Genomic DNA, 14,192 nt, shown 5'->3' on the forward strand with positions numbered 1-14,192 from the left:
ATCTACTTGAATAGACTTGGCTCGAACTCAAGCTCGACTCGACATACTAACAAATCGAGTCTAGCTATCCAATACTTGATTCAAAAAACTTCTGACAAACTCGATTGTTTATATGTAATCGGTTTGATAATAAAATTTAATGTAAAATTTATAATAATTGTAGCAATAAAAAATATGGTATACTTTTAGATATTTAAATAAAATTATAAATTTTTTTTACTATAAAAATTATTTTTATTAAAAAAAAGTATTGATGAAATTGTCCTATTACTAGAAAAGAAATACTAAAGTAAGGATGAAAAGGTGTTATATTTAAATAGGAATGTGATTGAAGTTTGTAACTTTTGTCATTTTGATATGAAATTTGAGGTTCATCATTGAGTTTATAAATTTGAAGTGAACCTTTAACTTTTATAATTTATATGAGAAAAACTAAGAAAACACTAAAGTTTCATATATTCAAGGACCGGTTTCGAATTTAAAAAATTACAATTGAGTTCGAGTCAAATTTGGTTTTTAATTACTCATGAGTTTTCCAATCGAGTTCGAATGTGGGAAACGTCTATTGAGTTCGAATTTGGGAAACGTCTATCAAGTTCGAGTCGAATATACCAACATTTGAGCTCGATTTACACCATTTACACCCGTACTCAGATGTATCTGTAGAAAAACTTATGCACTTCTTTTTAGAATTAATTTTCAAAACTTCATACCCACACAACATAAGAAACCTTCGTTTTCTTTTATGGCCATATCAATTATGATCTCTATTTTCCTAGTTAATGACAAAATAAATAAAATATAAGGTTGCAATATAACACTTGAATGAAAAGTGTTTATATTACAACATTTGAATAAAATGTCTCTGATATCTAACTCAGTTGATAAAAAGGTTAGATAACTTTGTTGAAATACAAGATATATTACAGGTTCAATCTCAAGCCTCCCTTCAACTAGCATCAACCACCAAAAGTGAATCAAAAATGCCCGCATATTGGTGTTTTTGGAGACGGATTCCACATAAGCCAGTTAAGATTACCAATAATCAAAGTTTTATCTAAATACTTAAATAAAAAAGAAACATATTATAATTTGAAAACCATAACTTTAAATTCAAAACACCCATCAAGTCTTTTACATATAATATAGGTTTAAATGGTTGTTACACCCGTCAAAAGCCATTTACTCAATCATTTTCATCAACACCAATTGGCTAAATTAAATAATTATTAACCATTTTTTTAAAATCGAAATTTCTATTTTTTTCATATCTTATTATTTGAAAAATACAAAAAAAAAAAAAGTTTCATTTTTTCTGATTTCCTTATCAAATAAAAAGTCTAATACTGCATACAATAAAAGAATATATAAACATAAATATAAATATAAAAACATAAATCATAAATTCTGATCATACCATAGAAATAGATAGAAAATGACATGTTGCATTATTAGGAGGTAAACTCCAAATTTAAAGGTGACTTTGATTCTCACTTTTAATTATGGCAACCGTCAATATTCTGATCTATTTGTTTCTATTTTCACATTTCAGTTTTAATTATACTAGTCTTTTCCACACAGTGACCAATTTGGTTTATTTAAAAAATTATATAACAAAATTAAAATGAAAGTGATTTGTTGATTTACTTATAATAAAATACGAATGTATTCCGTTTAGAGTGTGGGCGAAAAAACAAAAAATCATATACTCACGTCATTTCAATTTATCGTTTTCTCATCAATGTGGATTACCAAATTCAATATCAATAGAATAATATATTTGTATAAGTGTTATGTTATATTTTGTAAAGATTGTAAAATTTATATGACCTTAAAACATATATGTAATTACATTATACTGTCTGAAGGTTGTTGCATTCGGTTACCTTCATACAGTACAATGTTATATTTATACATTTGAAAATAAGATTACATTATATGAGTGCAAATCAAATACAAACTGGTTTTAGTGTGTTGTTTCATATATGAACAACACATGTGCATATGCGGTGTTATTTTAAATATGAAAAGTTCAAGGTTGTTTTGCGTGTGAAAAAAATTACGAAAATACATCTATATATAAAAAACACACCATACATTTATACACACTTCATATAAAGAGACTCACAAACACGATTGAGGACCAACTCAAAATCATAAAAAGGCACAAACAAAGAGCCACATGACTAAATTCGTAGTCACGTCGTACACTGGAACCGAGAGTCGAAACAGTAGCTACCATGGGTAGCCACGCGACTAAACACACAGGACAAAATCACTCGCGCCCTCTAGGCAGGTCCACTGTTGATCTCAGCTACTATCCCATTCGCTTTTTTACCTTTATCTTTATTTACTTCAATAGTTTCACATTTGGATTAAAATTGGTTTGAATTTAGTTAGAATAGTTATGTTCGAGCTAGTTTGAACTATAAATAGGGATTATTGTTTTCATTATTTTTTAGATTATCAATTAATCAAGTTCTTCTCTTTGAGAGTTTATCTTGAGTTTTACTGTTCGTAATTCTTAATTGTCTAAGGATTTAAACGTTTATCGACTATTCTGGACTTCTTACTACGTCAAGACCCAAAAAGGAAACATATTAAACAAATTAATCGTAATTTAGAATCAAAACTTATTTAATGATTTGAATCGGCCTTCATGTGTTTGTAATATATATGGGGTTTGTATTGAGTATTCGCTTATATTATACAGCGTGAAAGTTGTATTTTCTCGGTTTCTCACGAAATTAGAATGGAGAATGGTAATATTTAAGATTCATTAAAAAAATAAGACAAGATATTTTAGATACTTTTTCAGATATATCTATACTATATTATAAAGTATTTGACAAAAATTTTTAAAAACCGTTTTTATGCATGAAATACTGTTTATTGATGCATATTACTTAAAATTCAAGATTACAAGTAAGTTGTGTATAAGTACAACTTATTAAAGATTCATATTTGAGTTCGTGTAACTAATTGGCAATAAATATAATCAAATAGAAGATAAACATCTTATCTTAAATATAAAAAATCTAAAATAAAATTAGGATAATCATTGAGTTTTAACAAAATACTTAATTATTATCTCTATAAAAAAATTATATTATTAAACTAAAAATAAATGACTTTATTTTAAATTTAAATTAAATTATAATAAAAAATTGAATTAAGAAAATCGGGAAAAAAAACTTTTAAATATTTGATTTAATATTAAAATTGATACATTTCTTTCAAAATTTTATAATACCTTCAAATTTATATTTTATTTAAAAAATAAAAATATTATCGTTTTCATTGTCACATAAAATCGTATTATAATATCGACGTTGACAAAATAAATCGAAACATTAAAATTAAGATGTATCTTACTGCACTGTGCAAGTATGTTAAAAAAAATACGTATTTCCGAAACCCCCAACACCTATGTATCGTAAACCCCCAAGGGTAATTTAGTAAATTTACATGCTACCTCACTTCTGTTACATACACACCGGATAAGATCATCGGATATGTATCGCTCTCGTTTAGTCATTAATTCAACTTGAGAATCCGCCAACAACTCACCGGAATCCAACCACCCATTTCGCCGGAAATTCAGCAGGAAAATGGGTTTGTTCCAAAATTAATGCAACACCGACATGGTGGAAGAGAAAGCCGACATCGCCGGAACAAATACCGGAAATTTAAGGCTCCGGCATGCCACTGATCAGCTCTCTTCTTTAATCTTCCTTTCTCAGTCAATCAAAGTCTTCTCTTCAAAATGGAAACTGATAAGAAACAAGGTAGACGAGATTCTATCCATCCTCGCCTCTCTCCCTCCGGAAATTCAAGCTTCCGCCGACAACCCAACTCTTTCCGGCATCATTCAGTCCATTGAAGAAACAACAGATTATTCCAACAGTTTGGCTCAGAAATGTATTGAACATTCCTACAGCGGGAAGCTATTAATGCAGAGTGATCTTGATATAATCTTTGTGAAATTCGACAATAACGTAAAGTCTTTGTCTGAATTGGTTAACTCAGATGGGTTTTTGTTAAACGGTAATTACGCAATTGTAGTATCAAGACCTGGACCCGCAGCATCTCGAGACGACATCAAGTTTTATGTTAAAGATTTGTTATGCAGATTCAAGATTGGTCGCATTGAGATGAAGAAACAAGCTCTTGTTAGCTTCACCGAAGTGATTCAAGAAGACGAGAGGTATGTAAAGATTGCAATGGAAATTGATGGTCTTGTTCATGTTTTGCTGAAATTTTTGAATTCAAAAGAAGCTGGGATTCAAGAAGAGGCATTAAAAAATGTTGCTATAATTTGTGGGTTTGATGCATATAAGAGTGTTTTAGTCGGAATTGGTGTTGTTGCCCCACTGATTAGAATGTTAGAGACTGGTAGTGATTTGGGTAAAGAACTGGCCACCAGGTGTTTGATGAAAGTCACAGCCAATTCTGATAACGCCTGGTCGGTTTCTGCTCATGGTGGGGCGTCTGCATTATTAAAGATTTGTGGGAGTGGTTGTGATGATCTTGGTGGTGAATTGGTTGGTTTGGCTTGTGGGGTTTTGCGAAATCTAATCGGCGTTGATGAAATAAAGAGATTTGTGGTCGAAGAAGGGGCAATACCAATGTCCATCAAGCTTGTTAGGTCCAAAAACGAGGCTTCACAAATAAGTGCCATTGATTTCATTCAAGTTATGGCTTCTGGGAACGAATTTGTGAGGGGTTTGATCGTGAAAGAAGGTGGGATTCGTGTTCTTGTTCGCGTTCTTGATCCAAAGTCTTCATATTCATCCAAAGCCCGAGAGAAATCCATGAGGGCGCTCATGAGTTTATGTTCAGATTCAATTGGATGCATGAACAGTTTAAAAACCTACAGTTTTATGGATCACATACTCCATTTTCTTCACGATGGCGAGGTTCCGATCCAAGAATCAGCCTTGAGGGCTGCATCTTGGCTAAGTGGGACTTCAGATGAGTTGAAGAAAGCAATGGGTGATGCAGGATTCATGCCAGAAATCGTAAAATTCCTCGATGCAAAATCATTCGAAGCACGAGAGATTGCAGCAGAAACTCTTTCAAACTTGTTGGTTGTGCCCAGAAACCAAAAAAGGTTCGTGCAAAATGATCAAAATGTCAACTTCCTTCTGCAATTGATGGATCCAAATGAAGGCAGTAATTCAGGTAACAGAAAGCATTTACTTTCCATAATCATGTCATTAACCTTGTGTAACGATGGTCGAAAGAAAATTATAAGCTCTGTGTACTTGAAAAACATAGAAAAACTTGCAGATGATCAAGTTTTAGATGCTAAAAAAATTATTAGGAACTTATCGTCGAATCGGTTCCGAAGCATGATTAGGGGAATTTGGCATTCTTAATTCATCTGTAATTTGATCACTTGGCAATTGCATGTAAATCTTGATTTTGTTTGCTTAAAAGAAAACAATGAACATTAGATCCTTCCTTTATGTTTATATACTTTATACTCATTGTTAGAAATCTAAATGAACTTAGCCTAATGTTATCATATAATATATATATATATATATATATATATTTCTTTAATTTAAGATTTCTTTTTTTAGTGAAGATTTGTATTTTTTTTTTCTAGAGTATAGAAAATATGTTGTCGTATAATGATGATGATTAAAACACTAATCTTGTCATTATGTATAGATAGGAAAGTGGTGTTTGAGGTTGCACATGGGTGGAGAAGTGAGACATGTGAGATGTAGCAATCAATATTTTGTCTAACACCCCATGTTGTACAAGTCATAACAGCATAGAGTACCATCAATGGTAGCCTACCTGTTGTTCTGTTACTGTCAGTTTTTTGTCTCCTTCATCTTCTTGTGGCATTGAATTGGTTCTAGTATTGGATTTATGTTATGGGGGAATCCATCATACATGCACCTTTCTTCTTCATAGATTCTTTCAATAACTAAACTTACAACAAACAAAGGTTTCACACTCCTTATTTCATCAATTCTTTGGCAAGTTTTATCAAATATGACATATAAATATTATATAATTTAAAAAATAAAAGTGTGGTTCCCTAAAGAATGTTTAATATCAAATTAAAATGGATAAACTTTAAAAAAACACTAATTCTTTTTCTTTCACAAGGCAAGACCAGTGGTAGACCCAGGATTCTGAGCAGGTGCATCTTTTTAAGGTCAATGAAACGCTAACAAAGTCACGGTTCAACCCAAGGAAAAGTTAACACGGTTTAACCCAAGGAAAAGTTAACACGGTTTGACCAAAGGAAAATTCAATTGTGTCGATTTGATACAATACATTTTTACAAATGAAACCATCCTTGACTTTTTGAGTAAGACCAAACACTACATCTTAACAACTCATACTTTTTGAGCAAGACGAAACACTACATCTTGTTTCAGATAAACATGTATTGTCATTAGAACGATAAAAAAAAATTAAGATTAATGGGTAAATAGGAAGATAAATACTAAAAAAATAAAAAAAATAAAAAAAATAAAAGCAAGATTGAGATAATTATACATGAAAAATAGTTGTAGTTGATTGGTAAGATTTTGTTAATTTATGATTGAGTTCTCTGAGTTCAATTCTTTTGTTGCATATTTCTTTGCCTTTTTTTAAACATAAAATACTAGAAATTGTTGTCAAAAAGATTTGAACCCATGATCTTAAGGAAGACAAGTAGAGCCTCAACCATTAAAATGACCTCATTCTCCTATTTTAAGTTCTGTTTTAAAAATATATAAGAGCACACATCAAAATTAAACGGACGCACAGTTATGACCGGTAAAAAATTCCATTATGACACGACGATTGAGCGAGTGCCCGTGCACCTCCTACTCTATGAGTAGGTCGGCCTTGGTCAAGAGGATAGAGCGGGAGTACAAACATCCTCTAGCCCGTAAAGCATTTGACTTTTTAGTACAAAGAGTTGGCACATACCAAGAGAGACAAACCTACAAATTTTTTTCCAGTGGTAGTACCATTTTAGTATAAGAAACAAATATAGTGATAGGTTTAGAGAAGTTTTATATGACTTTAAAACTATAAGTGTAAATGTTTGACTACTTGAAAGTCAAACCGTAGGTGTAAATGAAGTTTCAGGTGTTATGAATGAGCTGAAAAACCTATATGTAAAGTTTTGACTACTTGAANGTCAAACCGTAGGTGTAAATGAAGTTTCAGGTGTTATGAATGAGCTGAAAAACCTATATGTAAAGTTTTGACTACTTGAAAGTCAAACCGTAGGTTTAGAGGAGTTCTGTATGACTTTAAAACTCTAAGTGTAAAGGTTTGACTACTTGAAAGTCAAACCGTAGGTGTGAATGAAGTTCGAGGTCTTTTGAATCAATTGAAAACCCTACATCTAGTAATTTGAATATTTGAAAGTCAAACGTAGGTTTAGAGGAGTTTTATATGACTTTGAAACTCTAAGTGTAAATGTTTGACTACTTTAAAGTCAACCCATATGTGTGAATAAAGTTGTATAGCTTTTGAATGACTTGAAAAGCCTACATGTATAAGTTTTGACTACATGAAAATCAAACCATAGGTTTAGAGAGTTTTGGATGGCTGTAAAACTCTAAGTGTAATGGTTTGACTACTTGAAAATCAAACCGTATGTGTGAATGAAGTTGGAGGTTTTTTGAACGAGTTAAAAAGCTTATGTGTAATGGTTTGACTACTTGAAAGTTAAACCATAGATGTAAATGAAGTTCGAGGTCTTTTGAATGAGTTGATAAGCCTACATGTAAAGTTTTAACTACTTGAAAGTTAAACTGTAGATTTAGAGGAGTTTTGTATGACTTTGAAACTCTAAGTATGAAGGTTTGACTACTTGAAAGTCAAATCGTAGGTATAAATGAAGTTGAAAGTGTTTTGAATCACTTGAAAATCTTACATGTGATGATTTGACTATTTGAAACAAAACTGCCAAATTTTTTGCCTAGACAAGATATGCCTTATTTGCAAGATGGAAGACCTGCTGATATGGTCTTCAACCCATTAGTTAGGTTTATAGGAGTTTTGTATGCCTTTGAAACTTTAAGTGTAAATGTTTGATTACTTGAAAGTCAGTCCGTATGTGTGAAAGAAGTTGGAGGTCTTTTGAATGACCTGAAAATCCTACATGTATAAGTTTTGACTACTTGAAAGTCAAACCGTAGGTTTAGAGAGTTTTGGATGACTTTAAAAGTCTAAGTGTAATGGTTTGACTACTTGAAAATCAAACTATATGTGTGAATGAAGTTGAAGGTTTTTTGAACGAGTTGAAAAGCCTACATGTAATGGTTTAACTACTTGAAAGTTAAAACGTAGATGTGAATGAAGTTGGAGGTCTTTTGAAGCAGTTGAGAAGACTATGTGTAATGTTTTGACTACTTGAAAGTCAAATCCTAGATTTTCAGGAGTTTTGGATGACTTTAAAACTCTAAGTGTAAATGTTTGACTACTTGAAAGTCAAATTGTATGTATGAATGAAGTTGAAGGTCTTTTGAATGAGGTAAAAAGCTTAAATGTAAAGTTTTGACTACTGGAAAGTCAAACCGTAGGTTTAGAGGAGTTTTGTATGACTCTAAAACTATAAGTGTAAGATTTGACTACTTGAAAGTCAAACCGTATGTATGAATGAAGTTAGATGTCTTTTGAATGAGTTGAAAAGTCTAAACGTAAAGTTTTGACTACTTGAAAGTCAAACTATAGGTTTATAGGAGTTTCATATGACTTCGAAACTGTAAATGAGTTTAAAACACAAACCTATGTTTTCTAAAACTTTGGTGGCATAATGGTGATAAAATGAATATTTCCAAGCAATCAAGCCTAATATATGCCTAACAATTGGCAACCCAACTACAAATTAATATAATCAAGCCTAATGTTTGCCCAACAATTTGCAACACAACTACAAATTAATAAAATCAAGCCTAATGTTTGCCTAACAATTTGCAACTCAACTAACTAATAGCACAAATTATGAATTAGATAACAAACTATTGCATCGTATACGAATTAGATAACATTTTGTAATAAACATAATCACAAAGCAATATATAGACCATCTGGTCTTAAAGTCCAAATCTCTAAATCAAAATGTGATTCTAATTAACAAAATCCTTTGGTTTACCTCTAAAATCCAAAATCCAAAATCCCATCATTACTTTTAACATTATGTAATGTAACACTCGAAGATCACATTTGCATATAAACATATATTTTTTTATATCAAGAAATATAATTTTACACAACTGTACTAATTAATTACAAAAGCTACATTACTAGGTAGCTACCAAATTTTTCCACAAAATTCCTATACAAAACTTATATATATAACAAGTATTCAAATACAACTGATAACATGTTATCCTAACATCCTAGGCAAACAATTATAACTCTTCACAATTTGCTTTCCCTTTATCCTCTAGTTGTGCCGGACCCCTTTATCCTCTGCTTGTGCCGGACTTGTGATGCAAATTTTCAAAACACCCAGAAGTTTACCAACTTTCCTTATTCCCCTTTTTAAATCCATCACAATGAGATAATATAATTATCTCCTAATAATAGTAAAAATATAAGAGGCGGTGGAATTTTTAAGAGGAATTAAACACATCAACATATTTAACCCCTCAACATACCAACACCATTTCAAAAACAACCCCAAACTTTATAACTGAATAACCGGTTATCACATTATCCTCCCCTCAAAAGAATTTTGTCCCATAATTCATTCAATAAAACAATTGAGGATACTTTGATCTCATTTATGATTCTAGCTCTCAAGTAGCTTTTTGACCCTTATGAAAACGCCACTATACTTTCATGAGACTGATTTCTTTATTCCTTAAAATCTTTGTCTTTCGGTCAGTGACGACCTCAGGGGTTTCCACAAAATTCAATTTACCATAAACTTGTAACTCAGGTAGTAGTATTGCCAAATTCAGATTGGCTAAACAATTTTGCAGGTTAGAGACATGAAAGTGTTATGAATAACATTGAGTTCCTCAGGCAACTCCAACTGATATGCTATTGAACCAACCCGCTTACCAATTATGAATAGCCCAATGTACCTCGGACCGAGCTTACCTATTTTCCCGAATCGAACAATACCCTTCCACAGAGAAACCTTTAACATCACGAAATCTCCTACCAGGAATTCAATCGGTTTGTGGCGTTTGTCGGCGTAACTTTTTTTCGGTCCCAAGTTGTTTTAGTTCATTCTCATATCTGATCTATCTTTTCAGAAGTTATTTGAACGATTTCTGGACCAACCATTTGCTTCTCCCTCACTTCATTCCAATACAACGACGTTCTACATTTTCGACCATACAAAACCTCATACGGTACCGCTTGAATACTGGAATGGTAACTGTTGTTGTAAGCAAATTCGATCAGAGGCAGATGATTTTCCCAAGATCTCCCGAAGTCATATACAAGATCTCAACATGTCTTCAAGGTTCTGAATCGTTCTTTCACTCTGTCCATCTGTTTGAGAATGATACGTCGTACTCAATCTGATCTGAGATCTCATAGCTCTTTGGAAGCTCTCCCAAAACTTAGAGCTAAATTTGTTGTCCTTATCTGAGACAATTGACAAAGGAACACTATGACGAGTCACTATTTCTTCAATGTAAATATTCGCAAGCCTTTCTAAAGGATAATTCTTCTTAATTGGTAGAAAATGCGCAGATTTAGTTAGATGGTCCACAATAACCCATATGGCATCATATCCCTTTGGAGTTCGCGGTAACTTCATGATAATATCCATTGTGATATGATCCCTCTGCCATACAAAATTTCCAAAGACTGAAAATTCTCATATGGTCGTTGATGCTCAATCTTCACTTGTAGACACGTCAAACATCATTCCACATATTTTGCAACATCCTTCTTCAATCCTCGCCACCAATAAAAATGGTTTTAAATCTTTGTACATCTTATTGGTATCTGGATGAATCAAGTATCGCGATCTGTGACTCTCGTCTACAATCAGTTCATGGTTTTTCCCGAAACGTGGTATCCAAATTCTACTTTGGAAACATAGAATTCCCTAATCGTTCTTTATCAAGGTTGAAATTATTCCACAAACTCTTTCGGCCTTTAAATTTTCTTCTTTGATGGCTTCACTTTGACATATCAGAATTTCGTTATAATTGTCCTCAACACAAAGACTTTAATTGTTCCACTCTTTTTTTTTCGGGCTAAGCATGTCAGCCACCACGTTTGCCTTCCCAGGGTAATAAAGGATTTCATAGTCATATACATTTACCAATTCAACCTATCGTCTTTGCCTCATATTGAATTCCTTATGATTAAAAAAAGGATGAAGGCTTTTATGGTCAGTGAAATTGACATTTGGTCCCCAATAAATAATGCCTCCAAATCTTCAATGCAAAAACAACGACTGCAAGCTCCATGTCATGTGTCGGGTACTATTTCTCATGATCTTTTAACTGTCTGGAAGCGTAAGCAATAACTTCCCCCTCTACATCAATACACAACCCAGACCCAATTTCAAAGCATCATCGTATACTACAAAATCTTCAGACCCATCTGGTAATGACAATATCGAAGCATTGTGTAGACGATCTTTCAACAGTTGGAAGGATTTACTCTGGTCCTCTCCCCATTCATACTCAACACTTTTTCTTGTTAGCTTGGTCAAAGGTGCAACAATACATGAGAAGTCTTGAATAAATTTCCAATAATACCCCACCAGACCCAAGAAACTACGAATCTCGATGAGGGTTCTTGGTACTTCCTATTTCTCAATGGCCTCAATCTTTGTAGGATCTACTTTTACTTCTGCCTCAGGAACAATATGTCCCAAAAATTGGAATTCCCTCAATCGGAACTCACACTTGGAGAACATGATATACAATTTCTTTCTCTTCAAAAGTTCGAGAATTAAACGAAGATTCTCGGCATGTTTCGCTTCTAATCGTGAATATATAAGAATATCGTCGATAAATACAATAACAAATTTATCAAGATATTCATTACATACCCGGTTCATTAAATCCATAAATGCCGCTAGAGAATTTGTTAGACCAAACGACATGACGAGAAACTCATGATGTCCGTATCTTGTTCGGAATGCAGTTTTGGCAATATCTTCATTTCTGACTTCCACTGATGATACCCTGATCGTAGATAGATTTTTGAAAAGTAACTTGCCCCAACTAGTTAATCAAACAAATCATTAATTATTGCCAAAGGATATTTATTATTTATCATCAGCTTATTCAGTTCTCGATAATCAATACACATTCTTATCGTCCCGTCTTTCTTTTTAACAACACTAGAGCACCCCATGGAGAAGTACTCGGTCTGATGAAGCCCTTATTAAGCAATTATTTCAATTGGGTCATTAACTCTTTAAATTCATAAGGTGCCAAATGGTATTGAGCTCTGGCCACTGGTGCTGTCCCAGGCATTAAATCAATTATGAAGTCCACAGATCGATCAGGTGGTAAACTAGTCAAATATTCCGGAAATACCTCAGGATATTCACAGACAACAGGGATAGATTTTTGTTTACATTTTTCTTTCTTTGAATTGAACACATAAGCTAGAAAACCTTGACACTTTCCAACTTTCATGATAGATATCAGCCTATTGTGATGATCATGCTAATCAACATAAATCAAAATCGGCCCTTTCCCAAGTAAATCAATATTGATAGTCTTTTTGTTGCACACAATACTGGCTTGTTTCTCTGCTAACCAATCCATACCCACCACAATATCAAAATCCTGCATCAGCATTGGGAACAAACGAATCGATAACCCACATCCCTTAATCTCAATTTAACAAATATCAAATACACGAGTAACAAATATTTGACTATTACTATAATAACCGGGTTCTGGTTATATATCTGAGGTATTTATTATATGAGTATGTAATTAATTGTTATAATCCATGATGTGGGTATATGCATATATATGTAAAAATGTGCACCATGTATATGCATACATGGGAATGATTATGTGAGTGTGCATATTTTTGTATGCATGCATATGTATATGGGTGAAGGGGATGGAGGGATTTTTAAATTATAATCCTCCACCGCCCTTGATTTGGAAAGTATAAATAGAGAAATTTTTTAGAAAGGCAAGGAGTTGCCATATTTAGAAAGAAAACAAAGAGTGAGAACTCTGTGAATTTCAAAAGCTGAAAAAGTGATCTTGAAGTGTGGAAACTGGATTCTATGTGATTTCATCTTCAAAGTTCTCGCTGATTTCATCTTCAATTTGAAAAAGGTGGGTTTTACAAACAATCTTGAATTTGAATATTACTGTTCGTAAAATATTGGGTTTGCATGTTATGAGTTTATAAACAATTGTGTTGTAAACTGTTGTATATTTCTTGATAAAATGCATGGTCTGACGAGGCTTTTATCGGATACAATTTTGTATGATGAAGGTCTCTTACCAGTCATGCCTTGACCGGTGAGGTTACTTGCATGTTTTATGTATTGTTCGTTGAGGACTTTACCGGACGAAGTGTTTTCTAGTGAAGACCTTTATCGGAAAAGATTGTCCAGATTTTGGCACCTTATCTCCCAAGTATTCAACGGATTAAGTGTTTGGAATATTGGAGTGTTGATCGGACTGAGTGTTCATTGCCCAATGCCTTGACCAGTGAGGATGCTCATCGGACAAAACATTGTCCGACTTAAATATTAATGTTTCAAGTATTGACTTGTGAGGTTGTTATCCGGTCATAGTGTTGTCCGAATGATGTTTTGTTAGCTCTCATTCTTGAATGTAAAAGTATAGAAAAAGTAAAACAACAAGTATTGACAGAAGCTGATCTGTCACAGAAGACCACAGAGGACAATCAACAGAAGAAGCTCAAACGTACAAGATTCAAGTGAMAGAACCTCTGTCATCCATCACAGAGGTTCTGGTAACTTGTCCTCTGCAAAGACCTTGCTACAAGTCAAAGACGACAGAACCTCTATCATGTCTCACAGAGGTTCTGGAAGATTTCCTCTGCATGCTACAAAGTTTCATCCAGCAGAGCCTCTGTGATGTCTCACAGAGGATCTGCAGAAATGTCTTCTGTGTAGATTATCTTTAGCACGTTTTTCTTAGGTTTATTAGCTGCTCRTGACTTTCACGTGATCTTGTCTGTAATCTGTATTAGATGAATGGCTTAGATTTAATTGCTTTAGGTCGTGTCAGAAAACG

The 14,192-nt window shown here is 33.1% G+C and overlaps 1 protein-coding gene across 1 annotated transcript; it reads left to right on the forward strand.

Moving 5' to 3' along the window:
- The first annotated feature begins 3,539 nt into the window (after positions 1-3,539).
- On the forward strand, positions 3,540-5,464 carry LOC112523109. The gene has a single exon (XM_025132553.1). The coding sequence runs from the start codon at positions 3,645-3,647 to the stop codon at positions 5,379-5,381; it is 1,737 nt and encodes a 578-aa protein (XP_024988321.1). The 5' UTR covers positions 3,540-3,644; the 3' UTR covers positions 5,382-5,464.
- Positions 5,465-14,192: the final 8,728 nt, after the last annotated feature.

The sequence above is a fragment of the Cynara cardunculus genome (genome assembly GCF_001531365.2).
Source record: "Cynara cardunculus var. scolymus isolate 2C chromosome LG 12, CcrdV1, whole genome shotgun sequence".
NCBI lineage: Eukaryota > Viridiplantae > Streptophyta > Magnoliopsida > Asterales > Asteraceae > Cynara > Cynara cardunculus.